The 20,362-nt window shown below is 40.2% G+C and overlaps 1 protein-coding gene and 1 long non-coding RNA gene across 2 annotated transcripts in view; both read right to left on the bottom strand.

Annotated features, from left to right (window-relative positions):
- Window positions 1–5,077: 5,077 nt before the first annotated feature.
- LOC122845405 lies at window positions 5,078–7,040 on the bottom strand. Its single transcript, XR_006373036.1, has 2 exons — window positions 6,910–7,040; window positions 5,078–5,682 (listed from the first exon to the last, which is right to left on the bottom strand). It is a non-coding gene; the product is annotated as an uncharacterized LOC122845405 (long non-coding RNA).
- Window positions 7,041–9,399: 2,359 nt separating this feature from the next.
- tecta (tectorin alpha) overlaps window positions 9,400–20,362 on the bottom strand; it is a 31,987-nt gene continuing 21,024 nt past the window's right edge. Inside the window, exons 14-22 of the mRNA XM_044141489.1 lie at window positions 17,019–17,676; window positions 14,926–15,125; window positions 14,184–14,564; window positions 12,206–12,492; window positions 11,830–12,110; window positions 10,973–11,083; window positions 10,697–10,899; window positions 9,962–10,125; window positions 9,400–9,490 (exon numbers count right to left, since the gene is read on the bottom strand). Coding sequence (XP_043997424.1) covers window positions 9,400–9,490; window positions 9,962–10,125; window positions 10,697–10,899; window positions 10,973–11,083; window positions 11,830–12,110; window positions 12,206–12,492; window positions 14,184–14,564; window positions 14,926–15,125; window positions 17,019–17,676 — 2,376 coding nt within the window. The remainder of the gene's footprint in view (window positions 9,491–9,961; window positions 10,126–10,696; window positions 10,900–10,972; window positions 11,084–11,829; window positions 12,111–12,205; window positions 12,493–14,183; window positions 14,565–14,925; window positions 15,126–17,018; window positions 17,677–20,362) is intronic.

Here is a 20,362-nt window from a genome sequence, read left to right as displayed (position 1 = left end):
GAAGTTGAGCTGCAGTGCTAATGTTTGGACACCGAGTGGGTTAAGGCACTCTTGGTCAACATGCTAGTGATATCTGACTTCCTACTGGTAGAGTTTACATGCCAGTCACTTTTTATGCTAGTGATAGCTCTCATTAGCATTAAGCTAAAATAATCATTTTTAGCTAGTTTTTGATATGTTAGCTCTGTTTCGCATACTAAATGGGGTAAGTCGATGTAAGTCCACATGCTGGTGATACTCCAAATGTTTACTGGCATCATTTAAGCTCTAATGTTTGCATACTGAGTTGAGTTAGTAAGTTGTAGTCAACATACTAGTGATAGCATTCAAGCTAACCTTAACATTAAAGCTAATTTTAGCTGGAACATAATAACATACTTGAATAATAAATGGAGTAAGTCATTGTTAGTCCATATCCTAGTGATACACCACATGCTATTGACTATCTTTTAGCTAACCATATTACTGTTGCCTGACCACTAGGGGGAGTCTGGAGTCGGTAATATTACACATGTCAACATGCAGCTGCTCTGTAATGTGTCATTCTGTTTGTCTGGACTTTTGCTGAGCATCTGGTTCTAAATGATTTGGTGTTCGACTCCCTCTAGTGGTCTGGAGGACTTTGCAGCATTTTATACCTACTGTTTTTACTTTTTCCTACTATTTTCTGTTGTTGCAGCATTTCTTTGATGCATTTGATTCATTTTTTTTGTCCATTTTATAGTTTACATCATTCATCCGTTTTCACCTGCCATTTTTCCTGACTGTCACTCCCTGATAAATGCAATAAATAACTTACAGTATTCAGCTACTCTGTTGGGAAACTGAATAAGCATTTTTGCATTTTTCTTTGCAAACACATGAACCTTTATAATTATTTCATTTACTTTAAAGTTTATATTAGGTTATGCGACGTAAAGCCTGAAGTGAAACTTCTCGTTTGTGTGTGAAATCTATTGAAGCTGTTCTGACTCTGATTCTTCTGACTTGTTTCATTCTTCTGCTTCAACACTGAATGCATCACTGGCAGACAGACAGGAGTATCTCTGACAGCATTTAACAGCTTTACTCCCGAGTCAGAACTGTAAAATCATCAGCACCTCGACCTTTGTGCAGTGGTTTAGAGATAGGAGAGAAACTCTTGGTTTTAGTTAAATTTACAGGGAACTGGAGGAGTTTATTGACAGACGTTGGGGTAATATTTATATTTCTAGAAATTTCTGAACAACTTTGCGAAACAGAACCTCTGAGGCGATAAAGGTGTTGACATTAATGAACATAATGATGAATAAACCCGGCTGACGGCACGTCCTGCACACCAGCACCGATAATCACCGGTTAATAATCAGCTGCTTGTGTCACTTTATGTAAGGAGTCAGAATATCCTCATAAAACCGGTTATCACTCCTTTCAAGGGTGCAACCGCAGGTTCATCATCATCATCGTGAATGTCAGCGTAAGCTCCTGAATAGTTACAACAAGCCCTGATAGAAAGTGATCCCCGTTCAGTCGAAAACCTTCCTGTGGAGTCACACAATCCTCTGCAAACTTTACAATCACTCCACTGAAGGAATGATCCTCATCAGTGATTCTCTGAATTTATTTTTTATTTTGGTGCTTTTTTAAAATCCTTTATTTGATTTTTTTTTGCCACCCAAAGGACAACCTGCAGTGGCAGAAAGCAGAAACCTTTCTCTGTAAGCAGCAGAGAAAACGGTTTTACTAGATTTTCAAAGATATCCCATCATAATCTATTTTTACCTGTAAATGTAAATAATAATAACTTAATATTCAAAAGTAATTCAGTTGATATAATATGAACATATAAGTGACAAAAACCTCTCACTGTGGCGTCAGCAACACTGAAAACAGATTTGAACTGTAATTAAACTATTCAAAAATAATAAATTATTCTTCCATGTTTGTAAAAATTCTTTCATTGTTACATTGAATTAGCTGACTGTACTATTCTACTAAAATATAGGGTGTAATGATCAGAGATAACTAAGAATATTATTTGAATTTATATAATTTAGCTAAAAAAAAATTTAAAAAAGGGTATTTTTTAGCTAATGTTTTGATAAATATAGTTACCCTCCAGTGGTGCAGTGAGGTTCATGACTGGTGAGGCACTGACTAAATCAAAATCATAAGACCTCCTGCATGTTATTGTTTACATACGGAAATTTCGCGCATGCAACAACACTGAAGGGCAAAAAGACAATACTTTCTCAAGCCATCCATATCCGCGCTGCTATATGGTAGAATGATACTGTTACCTCAATGAAATGCTCCTGTTAATTTTTCTGACTCTGAAAATTTATGAGACAATTTTCAGACTCCGAAAAATCCGCAAATTGCATAGAAACAGTCTTCAGTCAGAGGCTTCTTTATATTCATGGCGAGACTGACTGCTGCTGGAGACCATTCCTGCACTAGCCACGACTTTTTGAAGAAATTTGATACGAGTTACAACATGTAGTTACTCTTAGAGGTAATGAAAAACATTTATGACTTGATGCAGATGTTTGTTGACAAGAAGCAACCAATAACTTTTTATATAATTAATCCAAACATCCTCAAATTTTGTTTAGCTGTTGTACAGTCATTTCTCAGTTCATCTCCTTATCCTTCTTGAATCATTTTGTTGCCATGCAGATGCCACCCATCGCTGGCTTTGCTGTAAAACGTGACCTAATTCTGCTCCGATAAAGTAACTGAGGACACGTTGCGCAGGTGTGAAGTTGTTGGTTTTTATTGATTTATCACCTGGAAACAGTATCCTAGAGACAAATTGATCAAAACATGACAGAGAGGCAGATGTTGCGCCTGTTTTACATGTTTGAACCTGGGAGTGGATAAAAAAATGTAGCCTTTAATTATAGATGAGTGAATGTGTGCTTACTCAGCTGGGGTTGGGTGTGTGGCGGCGTCATCATCAGGCAAATAAAAATCAAAAGCACCTTCAAAAACCTTCAATAAATGGATTTTCAGAACATTTATTGAAGGAAAGCTGTTTCTGCTCAAACAATAAAAAACAGGTTTTAAAGTGAAGAGGACTGTACATCTGTACACAGGAAGCAGCAGGAAGGCTCAGCCGCTGAATTAAACTTTCATCTGTCACTGCGGGTTGGTAAGGTGAGGAGGAGACAAGCGGGCAGATTGTTAGGAATGCAGGACTTTACTTTCCCTCTGTATCAGATGACCAGCCTTCATGGGAAACTAGATAAAGTCTTCAGAGAGGGGAAAAACTCTGCATCATGAAGCAAAACTCAAGCATATTCTGGGTTATGTTTACGTCTTATTATTTCCACAAGGTGGTTTTCTCACACATAAATATTTCACTCATTAACTTTCACAGAACGTTTTCCTCCTGGACATAATGCAGTTCCTTAGGCTCCCAACAACTTTGGCATAAAATGATACAGGATATTTTAAAATATGCAGACTTTTCTTTGTAAAAGTGGCAGGTTTTAGTCAATTTTCAGCCTTTCGTGGAATAATTTGATTGAATTTCTTCAACAGAATGACACTGCAAAGTCCAAAAACTCACAAACGCAATGATGCAACCACAGGAGAAAATTATGCAAAAACACACAAACAAAAACAGCCGGTTTACATGGCTGCAAACTCCAGACCACTAGGGGGAGTAAAGGGCTGGTAATAACATAAATAGGGGGGGAGTGAAAATCAGGAAAATGGATTGCTTCCTTCTGTTGCCTTTGTTGTAGTATTTATATATTTTTGTGTATTTTTAAAATATTTTTTAAAAATGTTACAAATGTATTTTTATGGATGATTAGCTTTGTGAGCGGCTGGGTTGTGGTTAAAATATTCCACTAAGAAATGGAACATTAACACTAAGAGCCTGTCTGTCATCTAAAGCTTTTGTTTGGAGGATTTACCAGTTTCAGAAGATCAGCAGAGATCACAGAGGTTGTTGTACTAAACACCGTTTTTAATCCGCCACTTTTTGTTGTAAATATGCCAAACCCATAGGGGGCAGTGTAGCAAAAGATAAACCTGTCAGCTAATCAGAATGCTTCAAAACAACCATGGATTCCTGTTAGAAATTATGCTGCGTTCCCGTTACTCCTGAAGTCGTAACTTGGAGCTGGGTTTGTCGTCAAACCACACTTAACAACGTTCCAGTTAAAAAGTCGGAATTTCAACATGGCGGTCCCCATACACATTGTTTGCAATTCCTCTACATCCATAATTTTAAGCTTTACTTTCCATTACAAACAACATTTTTTTTTGTTCAGTTTAGAGTGAACTAAACTGAACTAGTTTAGATGTAGCTAAACTAAATACGAGTGAGATAATATAAGGATGATGAACATAGCTGAACTAGTTTAGCTAGCTCCAGTTTAGCTAACTGTAGGTAGTTTAGATAATGTAGTCATAGTTAGCTAAATTTCATTTAGCTGCACAGTGGCGCAGTTGGAAGCACTGTTGTCGTGCAGCAAGAAGGTTCCGGGTTCGATTCCTGGCCTGGGAATGTTCTTCCTGGGTTCTCTCCGGGTTCTCCGGCTTCCTCCCACAGTCCAAAAACATGACTGTCAGGTTAATTGGTCTCTCTAAATTCTCCCTAGGTGTGAGTATGTGAGTGTGTGTGTGTCTCTGCGACAGACAGGTGACCTGTCCAGGGTGACCCTGCCTCTCACCTGGAACGTTAGCTGGAGATGGACACCAGCACCACTAGAGAAAAGGAGGCATGATTGTTAATTTAGCTAACTGTAGCTAGCTAAAATAGCTAAACTAGACCAGTTCAGGTAGTTTAAAGACACACAAGACATGTGTGTCCTGGAAAAATAATAAGGTCTCCACTTCATTTTACTCCTGTTGATGCGAGGAGGGGCTATATTGAAACGGAAAGTTAGCCTTACAAGTTGTAGCTGGGGGCAGTCGGAGTAGCTCCTAGTTTCCCAGTGAGAAATCTGGGAGGGTGCTCCAGTTGATTTTTGTGACTGGGAAGTCAACATTTCCCAGTTCAACAGAACTTCAGCTTGGAGATGCTGCAAGAAAATCCTCACAAACTATCTGAGTAAATGAAAAACAGATTGCAACAAAAACGTCATTCTGTGACTCAATTCAATGAGTGTTTATTTTAGATGCGGCTGTTATGCCAGAGGTAACGCTTAAAAAGGCCAGTTTCAGATTTTATTCTTACAGTTCCGACTGTCAAACTATCCAATCATATTTTATTTCACCAAGAAATGTAGTTTATAATAATTTAATCACAATCTCTCCCTGACTTTCACATTTAATCCACCTCAATCCTTCCACTGTTTAGATTTGAAGATATTTGCTTCTTTGGCGCCATCTGGTGGTGATTATTGTTAACACAATACTTCCATAAAAAAGGAAAACAATCAGAAACTTTAAAAAAAAAAAAAAAAAGAAGCATTTAAAAAAACCCAAACTCTACACACTTTAAATTAGAAATCTTGATGAATCTAAAGAACAGAAGCTTTACAGCGTTCTACAAAGAGCTATTTTCACATCTGCACTCAGAAATTCAAATTCCAGTCTCGTCTTCAAGTCTTTTCTGTTTGGCGTTTGGCTGCTGTGGCTGTTAGGAGACGACGAAGGAGTTAAAGTGGGTGAGGATGATGGAGATTACGGCGCTGGCGCTCAGCAGAGGCAGAGCAGGGGCGACCTTACAGGACGAGCTCAGAGCTGCAGAACCGAAACCAGAACAAAACCGTCAGATATGGAAACAATCACTGGCTATTTATAGATTCACATTTTATGCTTCACACATTCAACAAACACGCAGAACTCAACTATGGCGTAACTTTAATTTCTGTGGAGTTTTCTCCGTTCTCTGAGTGAAACAAGCTCATATTTGTTATTCTGAGGCAGTAGGTATACAAAAATAATTTTAGAAAGTAGATGGCATGTTCTTACTAAACACTTTGTTTGCTTTTTCATCCTGTGTAATAAATCTATGTATTAATATATAATTAATAAATAAGATCTGAAACATAAGATGCAGCAGATTTGCCTTTTTCCCTGTAATCTTTGGATTCTTTAGTTTTTATTCTAAACAACAGGAAGTGAGTCGCTCATTCTTCAGAAACTTTATCTTTATTTAATGAAGTTTATTAAGTAAAAGTTACTGGATGTTTGTCGTCGTCTTTACTATGAAATTTAACTACAAGTGATAAATATAGTTGCTAAAGTATATTGTGTTGTACTTTTACTATAATTTGTGTCATTTTTGAAAGATTTTTTTAACTTCATCAACCTCCAAACGAGCTGGAAAAATAATTTGTGGCATTTTTGCATTAAGATAAATAGAAAATAAATGCTGCCTCTGGATTGGCTGCTTCCTAAGCTGCATTATTAAAGAATATTTCACAGAAAATAAGTAAAAATCGGTGACATTTCTGGAGATAATTTCAAGTTATGTTTCACAGAAAATGTTTCTCAACCTAAACTCAAAACTTTCACACCAATCTGAAACATTTGACGTATTAACAGACTCTTTTGTTTGGCCCTTTTTGTGCAGAAATCAGCCAGAATACAGAAAAAATGTTTCACTCTGATGTGAAAAAGACAAAGCGGAGACAAAAGGACATGTGGAAGAGACACAAAAAACAGCCTGATAAGAACTGGTTCAATTGGTTTGAGTGGGAATTTACAGGTAAGTTATTGACTACTGACAGCTACTTCATAGAACCCCACTGAAAAACAGTTTAAGGTGCAATTAAGGAGGCAAAAACACAGAATGCTGAGGCTGTAGCAACAGTTTAACCAGATAAATATTCTAATAAATGTGGAAGCCTGTTGGAGAATTAAAGGAGTTCATTTTCAATCTTTAACTAGGACATTTCAGATCAGACTCAGTGACTAAATGTTTGCAGATCGAAGGTGATTTCTGACATTTTGTGTCTTTCTTACTGCGGCAGCTTTTCCCATCAGGCTGCAGCATCCCAGTCACACAGCTGCAGATGGGCCCAGTTCCCTTACTGGTGCAGATCTGCTCACAGCCACCGTTGTCCTCCTCACACCAGTCGGACTCTGGAGGAAACAGGAAGTGATGTCATTGACGTAAAGACCAAGAAAAAACAAAAGCTGCTTTTAAACAAATACTGTCAAGTTTTTACTTTTATTCAGTGAAGTTTTTCTTCCAGTTTATTTATTATTGGAAAAAGGTTTCTTACAATTCTTTCTTTAATATTTCTTGAATTAATTTTTATTTTGTTTTAAAACTTCAAAAAGAGAGCTGAGTGGAGATTTGGATTGATTATTGTAAATAATTACGGATGATCAGGTTTCAGTTAATGCCTGGATTAATAAAGACGCTCCAGTGCACGAGCTGTACCTGAATGCACCTTAAAAATTCAATGTTTTTAAAATTTATTTCCATTTTTCTATTGCAAATTTTCTTTATTTAAAAAGAAAAAAGTTCCACTGTTTTTTAATAATTAATTTTTATTTTATTTTAATTCTTTATATAATAAAGAAAAAAAGCTCAGTTTTTGATATTTTTTTCGTTTTTATCTGAAATATAAAAGTTTAGCTGTTTTTAAAATCATTTGCATTTTTTTCTTTTTTTTTCAGAAAAAAATAAAAAAATTTTTGAAATCCTGTTTTAAATTAAAAAATATTTTTTAATAAAAGAAAAAAGTCTGGCAGGTTTTATTTTAAACCATTAAAGAAATTAATTTCATTAAAGAAACAGTTCACCTATTTTAATAAGTTGATTTGGATTTCGAAAATATTTTTTTTTTTACAATTTTTAAAATAATTTTTTTCATTTGCTTTTTAAAGTTCATTTGTTGTTTTATATCAGGGGTTTGTGTCATGAAAGATTGAACTTCATCAACCTCCAAAGGAGCAAAAACCAGTGATGGCATAGTTACTTTGAAAAAGTAACTTTAATCGGACTACTGATTACTCCTTGAAAAAGTAACTTAGTTATATTACTGATTACTTGGCAAGTTACACTAAAAGTAACTTTTAGTTACTTTCAGCAGCTGCTAACAACAACGCTCTGCCTCCTGTGAAGATCACATTGATCTTTGCCAATACTTAATTGGAAGTTATTTTATAATGGTAACATCAACAATGTGTCTCCACTGATAAGGTTGAACTGAAGAGGAGATTGTACAAAAAACAGTACAAAAATAAAAAACATGAGTAATTTGTGTGGTCCACTGTTGTCTGGAAAACTCTAAGAAGGATTTTAAAGCCCCCCTCCCCCCAGCCTCCAGATTCTGCGTTACGGCCCTGAGTTTGATGTCGCAGCCCACAGAGCTCCTCCTGCAGCTCCACAGCTCAGATGGCTGCGACACTTACCGTAATATTAATAATTATAACGGTGCTAACTTGCCATTATAACTATTGCCAACTACGGACACGTTTATTCGTGGCTGTTTTCACGTTTATTGCGCTGTTCATATTGGTTTCGATATTTGCAGTTTTCTGAGCGCCTGCAGCTCAACGTCTTTTAGAGGTAATAAATTAACTTGACATTAACAAAGACACAGCGGGACGGATCATCCGGGAAATGATGAACAGGGAGAGACTGACTAAAACTACCTTAATGACGGACAAATTCTGGGATTTATTGAGTCTCTGCTTATTTCCAAGCCCAAATGAGTAACTTCACGTTCAAAAACGAGCCCAAAAAGGCGCAACCCGCCGCTCATTAAACTTGCAAGCGACTTTTAAAAGATGAAGCCCAAAGCCGCTTATAATAATCGGACTTGGCGACAGAAACTCAAAATAGTTCCAGTTTTTCCACCAACAAAATGCGCATCTCCCTCCATTTTTAACATTTCTGTTGCATAGAGACATCGGTCACTCGTCAAGACGAGTAGAGGAAATACGATTAAATAACAAAAGAAGATAGTAGCATTTGATAAGTAACTGTAGTCTGACTACTGGATTTGAAATAAATAGCGTTAGATTACTCGTTAAGGAAAAAAGTGGTCCGGCGTCAGTAACGTCACTGACATCACTGGCCAAAACATCCTCTAAGGTGGGAAACATTTCCACTTTTCCTAAATCCACAGAGTTGATCGTAATGCGTAAAAGACGTTTCTCTCACATCAGTAGACAGCAAGCAGATAGCTTTTCCGGTTTACTTTTTCCCTCGCACCGCGCCTCCCCTAAAGTGCTCTGGCGCCCCCCAGGGGAGGCGCGCCTCACACTTTGAAAACCGCCGTTTTATATAAACAGTAAAAGCTTAGCTGCTTTTTAAAATGATGATTTTTCGGCTGATTTTTTTAAAAACTCTTTTTATTAAAAAGTGACATTTTGTAGTATGTATTTTTATTTTTTAAAATAAAAGGTTCGGCTGATTTTTTTTTAAACTCTTTTAATTAAAAAGTGACATTTTGTAGTATTTATTTTTATTTTTTAACAGAAAAGGTTCGGCTGCTCTCACAGAGGGAATCGTTTGGTTTGGTTGTTGCTGCTGCCAGCAGCTGGATTCGGACTCATCGTCCTCCAGACCCAGAGGACTTTAGGATCCCTGTTAAAGTTAATTTTGGTGAAAGCAGAAAGCATCAGACGTTTCTGTCCCGAAATAATGTTAATAATAACAGTAATAATCATTTCAGAAGCAGCTCTTGCTAATTTTACTGGGTCGTGCAGAATCTGCTGGTTCCTTCTAGTCAAGACTAAAAATGGTCAAATATTAATTTATTGGATCATTTCTACAGTCCCTCAAGTTTCATTTGGTTTAAACTTTAATTTTTCAACGTGAAGGTTAAATTTTGCTTTTAGCACTTTAATATGTTTCTTAATTTTTTGCCCTTTCTCCCTCCGTAAAGCACTTTAAATGTTGTTCAAATTCAGTTTAAATTATTGTTGTTTTGCAGAAAATGTGGGATTTTTCTTCCCCACTCGGTAAATGTTTGGATTTCTCCGCCTGATGTCATGAAGCTGGAACAAAAGCTGAATTATTTGAAGGATTCCTTTAGGTTTCATCTTTGGGCAGGACCTGAGCATGGGCTTCAGGACCGTCTCCAGGGAGATCTTCAGGTCCAGCTCGTAGGCGCAGGAAAACTCCACGTTGATGGTTTTGTCCCTGGTGATAACGTTGCCGGTGTTGTTGACGCTCTCGATCCAGACGGTGTTCTTGTACATGATGTGCGTGCCGTTAGACTGCAGATATCATCAGAATAAAAAATATTTGCATATAAACACATAAAATATCACACAATACATTTAGTGCAACAAGAAAAATATAAAATAGACAAGGAAGTAAAATTTAAGTTTAAGTTTTTTTTTATAATAAGTTTAAATATGAACGTAAACTGGCCAAAAAACCCCCAACAAAAATCAGCTACTGAGTGTTTATAAAAATATTTAGATACACAAATGAAAACAACAGAGCATTAGTTTTACTCATGTTTCTTTAACAACTCAAAGATTATGAGCAAAACCAAGACTTGTTTCAATATAGAAGAAAATCTTCCTTTTCAAAGTTATCCACAAATAAATATAATTTAAAAAAATCGGGATCATTTCCATTTTTGCAGCCGTTTTCTGAGCTTGTGTTCAGAAACTTTGTTCGTTTTTATTTCTGTGTGGAAAATGACGGAGCTGTTATACGTCAGGCCGTCAGGCTCTGTGACGTGACGTCATCTTTTGATATTGCAACATTTCTCCTGAGTCAAATGATCCACCAGTTTGACCGTAAACGAGCCCATATTTGACAGCCGCAGCAGCTCACCTGGACGATGGAGCCGCAGTGGCCCTTGGTGTTGTTGATGTGGAAGGAGATGAAATCCTCGCCCTCGATGCCGGCGCAGCGCTCGTCGTTGATCCTCACGTCTTCGCGCTCGAAGCCCAGCTGGAAGAGCTTGCACTTAGAGATGGAGACCTCCATCTGGGCGTGCTTGCAGTTCACCTCCGCTTGGATGATGTCATCCTCACCTGCGGGACACGTTCAGGTGAAGCACAGGTGTGTTTGGCAGGTGTGGACGCCGTGACGCGGCGGGAGCTTCACCTGCAGGGTTGGTGGGCAGCTCCGGACAGCCGCACAGGTCGCCTCCGTTCTCCAACTCGCAGGTGAAGTTTGTGCAGATCTCTCCGGCACACGGGTCGTAGATCCATTCTGCTAAAGACAGGTGAGCACACAATGTTAGCTGTCGCACTCACACAGAAAGGTCAGAGGTCAACCTGAAAGTATCCACACCGCTCAGATTTATCACTTTTTTTTTTACAAAAACAGGAAAACTACAACAGAGCCTCTGTTTTTTACCATGTTAAACATCACAGTTTCAAAACTAAATATGTAATAAACCAGCTAAATGCTTAGTGGACAAAATAAATATTCAACTTCAACTTAAATATTTAGCTCCAAACTAAATATTTAGTTAATGCTAGATATAAATATTTAGTCTCAAATTAAATATTTAGTTTAATACTAATTGGAGCAAAATACTTGCCGTAGATTGGAGCTAAATATTTAACTTATTAACCAAATTGTAAGTGAGCAAGCTAAGTCTTTAGCTGTGGAGCTAAACATCTAGCGTCAAACTAAATATTTAGTTTAGAGCCAAATATTTAACATCAAACTAAATACTCTGCATTAAATTAAATATTTACATTGAAGCTAAATATTGAGCTCGCTCACCAAGTATTAAGCTTGGAGCTAATTATTTAGCTTGCTCACTAATTATATAGTTTGAAATAAACTTTTTTAAATGGATGAATGACATGGTGAAAATAAGACTTTGAAAAACAAACCTGCATTTTATTCCTTATGACAGGCTAAATAACCCAAGTTATTCCCATTAATAATTTTGACTGCATAATGGCGCCCCCTAGTGGACAGGACCAGCTGCCTGACGGTGCTCTTACAGCAGTTCTCCTGGGTGATCCACTTGGTGGTCAGGGTTCCTAGGGAGCGGCAGGCCTCGGCGTAGGCTGCCAGGGAGCCGCAGACCTGCGCCGTGCGGTGGTTGTAGCAGCCGTCCAGGTAGCAGGACTGGTAGAAGGGCTGCGGGTCCAGCAGGCCGTGGCACGGCTGGAAGAAGCCCTTCAGCTGGGTCAGCTTCTGACAGGCCTCTTCGCCCTGCAGCGCCAGGACGGCCGTGTTGTCACAGGACTGGGCTAAAGCCACGTACTGGGTCTCGTCACAACTGGGACACAAAAACAGTCGGCTGAGTTATTAAACTGAACAGCAGCAAAGCTTCACAGACTGTTGGGTCAATCTATGAAAGGTTTCCACCATCACCTGTTCTGCATGCCGTTGGTCTTCCAGCTCTGGGCCAGCTCCAGCGCGCTGACGGCCGGTTTGCCCCGGGAGGTGATGTAGTCGTCGTTGGGGTCTCCGTTGAAGTTTCCACACAGGCCGCACACCTTGTTCTGGAGCCGCTGGCCCATGGTGATGCTGAGGGTGTTGAAGCGGTTGTAGCGAACCTGAATGTCCTGCGGCGTGTCGATGACGATGAAGCCCTCAGACGTGGACAGACGCGTCATCAGGCCCGTTAGGAACGGGACGGACACGGGCGTCCCGTTCACCTGGAGGGACGATTGGGTTTTCAGTTAGAGGCACAGTGTCAAACTCAAGGTCAGCGGGCCAAATATGGCCCGCCATAGCTTCTTATGTGGCCCTCTAGACCAGGGGTCTGCAACCTGCAGCTCTTTGGCTCTTAATAACTCTGGCTAAAGATGCTAAAGAATCAATTAATGGTTTAAATGTAGATATAATAAAAAAATTCAGTTCCAGAAGTTTGTCCAAGGGTTAGGGATTCAATTTCCACAAAATGATCACAATAAAAGTGCCATAAGTGTTTTTAGAAACTTTTTTTAATCATTTTTTGTGTGTTTTTACAAACATCCACATCCTATGAAAGTAAACATATTAGTGCTCTTTCTGCAAACATTTTATTTATTTTTTATTTCAAAACTGCAAAACAGAAATAAAACTAAATATGTAATAAACATGGTTCTTTAAAAATGCCCCAAAAATTTCTAGATATTTATCCAAAATCATAATTTCATTATTTATATATTGTTACATTTGCAGCTCTAGACAGATTATGATTGCAGCTGTTGCCGCTTTATACATGTATGGCGGCCATATTGGATTTATAAATGTTTGTGTGAAACTCTCCGAGTCAGAACATCAGAAGGCATTTGCTCTTCAGACTCAGAGCTCAGAGATTCTGACTTCCAGGTGCAACCGGACCGGTGCGGTTCAGTCCAATCAGCAGAGTCCAGCTCTGCTTGAGGTCGGATTTCTAACCTCCATCACCTCAGATCAACTGTGTGGTGTTGATCTGAGGTTTCATGCTGCATAAATACAAACCAAATCACTAACTAAAGGGTCAGTAGGATTAACAAACACCAGGATTACAGGCTGGCAGAAGCTCAGCATCTTCCTCTGTGAGAGACGGATGCCTTGGAGACCCAACAGGCCGTTTGCAAAGAGGTAGCTGCTAAGTTGGACAGGAAGGAAAGGGGGTAAATGGAGATTAGCTCTGGATCAGCTTGTTTGGTCGGTTGTTAAAGGTTTCCCTGAACAGAACCAACAGAAATCAACAGAAAAAACCCAAAAGTGATGCAAAAACGCTCTGCTTTTAATTCTGTCTTTCTGAAAACTAACATTCTGTGTTAGCGATAGTCTGCTTGTGCAATGCTACCCAGGGTTAGATAGTTAAACAGGTTGAAAAACTAAACTAAGTCCACTTTAAAAGACTGAATTTAAATCTGGCTGTTTGAAAGCTAAATGTTGTAAAATGAGAGCTGACTACAGACTTTTGGACCGTTCTGGACGGGTCGTTTTCAGGTATCCTGTACAACATGAAACATCCTCTAATGGTGGCTTTTAAAGTGCAACAAAACACCTGAAAATGGAAGGACAGTGAAGTCCAGGCTTCAACGAGGCCTAGAAGCATCAAAAGGTTCACGCTTCCTTTTAAAACTTCCTGTTTTTATGAGGTGAAAAATAAAACTTTGAGAAGCCATTTGATGACATTCATCCTGCACAATTCGAGCAGAAAACAAATTCATTAGGGGAAAAAATGAAGCATAAATGTGTTTTGACATTATCCACTCCCCCGGAGTTCTGATAGAGAAACAGATGAACTTTAAACAAATCCAATCAAAACTGAAACAAGCTCAGAGTTATTTACGTATGTAAAAGTCCGTGTCTTACTCTAGAACTTTTGAGTTTGCAGAAACTGTGTGTTTTCACAGGTGTGTTTTACCTTGACGGTGCTGCCAGAGATCAGTATGTTCTCCTCGTTTATGTAGAGGTAGACATGAGAGATGGTGGTGAGGTTGGGCGTGCTCCATTTATCGAAGTTGGCGATGAGCTGGAAGGAGAGGTCGGGCAGCTTGTGGCAGTTTGTGGAGAGGACGAAGGAGCAGGAGGCCGGGAGACGCAGCGACGCCCCGTCGAAGGTCCTGAAGACGCCGCCGCCCGATGCCACGCAGTGCTGAGAGCGCCGCGCGAAGCAGCCCCGGACCCCGAATCGCAGAGTGCACTCTTCCTCCGCCTTGCAGCGCCGCGGGTCGCACTGGATCAGGTTCCGCCCGATGCACTGGCAGCGCTTGGTGCAGTCGTTGTTCCAGAACAGCTGTTTGGGCTGAAGGCGAAACATTTTAGACGTTAGCATGAATTACCATCATGGAAAACAATATTTCTTTACACCATGGACTAGGGTTAATTATTGAATAAACGGTCAACTAATTCAACAATCGATTAATCATTAACTGAACTACACAGGCTCAAAAATATATACATATCGTTTTTTACAATTCTCTAATTTTTTGAGTTTTCTTATGTCTTTAAAATAAGGCAAAAAAGAAGCTGAAGTGGTTGAATTAAAAATGTAAAAACTGAAGAATGTGACATCATGTTCCGGTACAAAGAGTGAAAATCAGTGGAAAAGCAGCCAAAGTCCAAAGAAAAGCTTAAAAAGCTTTTCGTTTCCAGCGGACACTGACCTCGTAGTATTTTCCGTCCGTATAGCAGCCGCAGTTCTGGGACAGGATGCAGCTCTTGCCGTTGAGCACGTAGCCCAGGTCGCACTGGCAGCCCTCCACGCAGTCCTGGCTGCAGTCCCGCTGGCCGCGGGCGGGGGCGCACTGGGGCGGGCACACCGACATGCAGCTGGAGTAATGGCTGTTCGGAGGACAGCTCTGGACTGGGAGCAGAAACCAGCAGGTTACTCTACAAACTGGGAACAGAAGCTCTTACTGTAAATATGATTATCTTTTGTGATTATTTATTAGATCATCAGTGTGGTTCATAAAGTAGATCCCAACATCCGATTGGTTTAACCTTCATAGAAGGTTAAACCAATCAGAACAATTCAACAACTGAACAGCTGTTAGCCCCGCCCACTGACGTGCCGACCTTCACACCCACAAAGTATTTAAATACTTTAGGTTAAGGGTTAGGGATATTAATAAAATATTTAAATATATGCACATTTTAATAAAAGATGAAACTGTGGATCACAGAACTATTAGCTTTAAATTTTAATTAATTAACAGATTTAGTTCATTAAATCATTTTCTGTTGATCTAGTGAACTGTGACCCTCTTGTACTAATCTACAGGAGGGTCAACATAATGGTATTAATGGTAGTCTGCAACTGACTGCCATTAAAAATACAATGCAAAGCAGCAATGTCTTTATTTAATGTAGAGATAATTATATCATTTAGATATATGAGCATCAACATCTGTAAACAGAGCTTTGATTGTTGTAAAGGGTTGTTGTTACATCAACATTTCAGCTCATCAAAAATGTAGATTATCAGAAAAAAATAACATCAGAAAACAATGATTTAATGCATTGACTCAGTAAAGGTCAGAGGTTATGATCCAACAATAAGAAATGGAGAAAATGGCCTCCATATGAGAGTTTCAAGACCAGAACCACGTCTGACCCAGAAGAACACAAAGATCCATCACATTTACTAAAAAACACCTTGATGGTCTCAGAAACTCCTGGAAAATGTTAAGTTTAGGACTTAAACCCAACACACCATTCAGAACCAGAACTTCACACCTATAGTCAAACATGGTGGTGGCAGTATGATGATCTCGGAATCCTTTGCTACTTCACCTTACACGACAGGGTCCAACAATAATCCAAAACAAACCAGCAGGTCAACTACTCAATGGGTCCAAAACACATACATTGAGGTTTTAGGGTGGTCTAGTCAAAGTAGGCACTGAAATCCAGACAGGCTGTTCACACTTTGAAACTTTCCAAAGTCATATAATTACAACTCAGCAAAGAAGAGTGGGACAAAATTCCCCAAAGGTGATGTTAAAGACTCATTACCAGCTGATCAGGGCGTAGTTACTTATTCACAGGACTCTACATCAAAGGGGACCTATTACGCAAAATTCACATTTTGCACATTTTTGTTTTTCCTTCTGGGCCTCACTGCTTCTAAAAACAGTCCAAGTGTTTTTAAAAAACCCAGTCGGTTGTTTTTTGGTGACTGAAAAAAATGCAACATCCAGAATGTAATGTAACAAATCAGCAGGCACAGCACCGTTACCTAGCAACCCCAGCAGAGCCACTCCCCCCATCACCTAGCAACCTCTGCAATGACTGCTGAAAAAGAAAAATGTTTTGTTGTTGACTCACCATCCAGAAACCACTTGCTGCATTCTTGTTGGTTGTGCAGGAGGCTCCACTTCTGCTTTTCAAAGATGTACGATTGTATTGTTGCGCATCTGTTTGCAGCCATTTTCATGAACAAGTCTAAACATTGACTTGGGGGGCTAGCAGCAGGTAATTTGGATCTAAAGCAGCAGAGGCCCGAAGACATCTCATTCTGAAAGGAGCTCACTGGGCAGAACTGAGCACACTGAAATCTCATTTTCTAAGAATGATTTTGTGCAAAAACATGCAATGAACAAGTTTTGTAGCCCATAGACCGATCCTAACCTGTTCAAGGAAGCATAATAGGTCACCTTTAAAGACTCTTCACCACTTCTGAGAAACCCACTCATTGTGTTTAGGGGGTGATTACTTTTTCTCTACATCAGTGTAAAGCATAGATGAGATCACTCACCACACGGCGTGTCACTCCTCCAGCCGGTTAAAAGCACACCCTGGGTCTGGCAGGTGCTGGCGTAGATCTGCAGCCAGTTACAGATCGTGTCCAGAGCTCCTTGATCCAAACAAGTGTCCTGCAGGCAGCTCTGATAAAAGAACGCTGGCGCCACCTTGCTGTGACAGCGTGCAAACACGCCTCCCCGGTCCACAATCAGCCCACACAGCCTGACGGCCTCCGGCTCCACGAACACGTAGAGTCCGTCCCCGACGTGGAAGCGTATGCCGGTGGCGACTCCGTTCGGCTCGTCCTCGTTATCGCTAATCATGCTGGAGTCGGCCACCATGAGGGGGGCGCTGTTGGGCATGCTCTTCTCCCCGAGCCCGCAGCGTGGACAGGAGTCGCCGCAGCCCACCTGGCAGAAGGTGTCCCTCTCGGCCCAGGTCATGGCCCAGTCCGTGGAGCTCAGAGTGGGCGGGGAGAAGGGCATGCCCTGGCAGAGGCCGCAGGAGGCGTTGTAGAGGTCTCTCGGTAAAGTCAAAAGGAGGAGCGTGTTCCAGTCATACGACACCGTCAGGCCGAAATCCGTTTCCAGAACAAGCAGCATCCCCAAGGAAGTGATGTTGACCTTCCCCGGGCCCAGCTTCAAGGGGAGGTACAGGCGCTCCTTGTTGACCTGAGTGACGACAGTACAACTGAGTCGAGTCATTTTCAGCATCGAGTTAGAGTTTCTAATCCCGCTGACTTGCATGTTTTTACAGGTATGTGGGGAACCCCAGGTGATGAATGGACCGACTTCTACAAGAAACTGTAATAAGCAACAGAGATGCTGGGAGAAATCAAGAAAGACCGGTGTGGGTGTGTGTGAACAGCGGCTGGAGGTGCGTCCTCAGATCTTTTGGTTGGTTTTGTGAACCCGGTCCAAGTGTCGCTCAGGTTCAGGGTTTCGTCTGAGCCCAATCCAGCCTGATAAAAGATGCCTATTGAAATTAGATCCTCCTTAAGCCAATCAAAGAGGAATTCACCCACACTGCCTGGTTATTCTATCGGCTTGATTAGAAATAACACGTCCTCTGAAACGCAACAACTGCAACCTTCAGAAAGCAGAAAAAACTGTTAAAATAGGTCAACGTTAATGATCTGGTGTTTGACAGGCGTTCTCAGATTAACTCGGCAAGGAAAACATTTCAAATGAGATCTCTACAAATATTGCTTGAGCAGAGGCCTATCAGATTTTATTAGTTGAATGTACGTAAAGTACTAAAGATAACATCATTTCACAGGGGAAAAAAACCTGAAAAATGATTCCTAGAAGTTCTCAACTAGCAGTGAAGTAGAGATTTAGAGTTAACTGAGATACTCTTCATTTGTGGTAAAGATTCTGCACACTGTCAGTCAGTCAGTCAGTCGATCCTGATCTGTTTTACATAGTTCCCACAAGTCTGAATCAGAAGGAATCCATGCAACTGAACCGCCATCTTGGTGGGCATGCACAGCTCAAAGTGATGATGAGCCACGGCTTCGAGTCCAACAACAACAAAGTACTCAAAAATTGTAATCAAACAGTGGTTGAAATGTACCTACATTATTTATATATTAGAAATGAAGATGAGAGTTAGTTCCAATGCAACTCCAAAGCAACTGTCATGACAGTTAGTTACAGAAACCTACCAAGATGGCTCTCAGCTACAAAGCTCCCAGAAGTGTAACGTCAGATAAGAACTGTGTATTGATACATTTTCTGAATAGGTGCAGAAGTTTGAAATCATTGTTGACTTTGCCCTAAATCAAACAAACTCAAATCAATTCAAGCTTCTGGCATCATTCCAGAAGCTTGAATTGGTTTTGTTAACCCCGTTGCTAGGTGTCATTGGCCCCGTTGCTAGGTGTCATTGATCCCGTTGCTAGGTGTCATTGGCCCCGTTGCTAGGTGTCATTGGCCCCGTTGCTAGGTGTCATTGATCCCGTTGCTAGGTGTCATTGGCCCCGTTGCTAGGTGTCATTGGTCCCGTTGCTAGGTGTCATTGACCCCGTTGCTAGGTGTCATTGGCCCCGTTGCTAGGTGTCATTGATCCCGTTGCTAGGTGTCATTGATCCCGTTGCTAGGTGTCATTGGCCCCGTTGCTAGGTGTCATTGGCCCCGTTGCTAGGTGTCATTGGTCCCGTTGCTAGGTGTCATTGACCCCGTTGCTAGGTGTCATTGGCCCCGTTGCTAGGTGTCATTGATCCCGTTGCTAGGTGTCATTGGCCCCGTTGCTAGGTGTCAATGGCCCCGTTGCTAGGTGTCATTGGCCCCGTTGCTAGGTGTGACGTTGTCTTCTAGAGAGTGTGATTGTTTTCTTTTCTACTTCTTGTTTTCTTGTGGTTGGCAAATAACTTAATGGGGCACTACTGCCACCAGCTGGTAAGGACTGTGAACCTTACGACAGTCTTTTTTTAGCATATGAGTCTAAAAAAGTCTCACATCCTATCATTCATATGAAAAAATAAAAAATAAAATATGGCCTTGTATCTTTTACTAAAGTAAATCCATAGGTCTAGTTTTGACCATACACCAAACAAAATGAGATTAAAAAAAAAAATACACCCCCAGTAATCAGCTGATGGACATGAACTGATCATAAAGTCTGGACTGGATTAAGAAAGTGAGTCATGATAATGAACTTATACCAAATTGAATTCACTGACACACAGCCATGCCTGCTGATGGCAGAGCTCTATCTGTGTCTATCTGTTTTAGACACTTAGATAAACTAAAGGTCCTCCTCACTACTCCTCTAACCGTTTGTCACATTAAAAAGTTCTCTTAAGGCCTAAGATGTTTATGAATTACATTTGTCTTATGGAGGTAAAAGTTTATAAAAAGAATATTTTTCCTAAAATCCCATTGCTAGGAGCTACTTTTAGTCTCAGTATTCCTTATGAATATCAGCCCAGGTGTTTAAGCATAATCCAAACATCCCTTACAGAGTTGAGTTTAGGACTCTGGGAAGGGCATTTGAGAACCTTTGTCCATTTAAAACCAGTTTGGGTCGGTGTTTGGAATCATGCCATACTGTTAAGTAGAAAAGAAATGGACTTCTCATGTTTCTTGCAACGTTTCACCTCTGATCCAAAAGGCTCCTTCAGTTGTGAACATCTAACTGCCCCATTAGAGCCCCATTAGTGACCTTATTTGACCTATTAGCGAGATTGTGCAGTTTCATCCAAACATCTTAGTTTTCTCTGGTCATTGTTGGGACTCTGTAAAAGAATGAAAAATATGCAAAATATCCAAAGAAAAACCTTCAGCAAGACAGTAAAAACTATTGATTAGGCTATTCCTAATCCTATTGAGATTACATGTAATCCTGCTATTCATT

The sequence above is a fragment of the Gambusia affinis genome, linkage group LG15, assembly GCF_019740435.1.
Source record: "Gambusia affinis linkage group LG15, SWU_Gaff_1.0, whole genome shotgun sequence".
Lineage (NCBI taxonomy): Eukaryota > Metazoa > Chordata > Actinopteri > Cyprinodontiformes > Poeciliidae > Gambusia > Gambusia affinis.
Note: the sequence above shows the minus strand (reverse complement) of the source record. Positions and strands in the feature narration are given on the sequence as shown.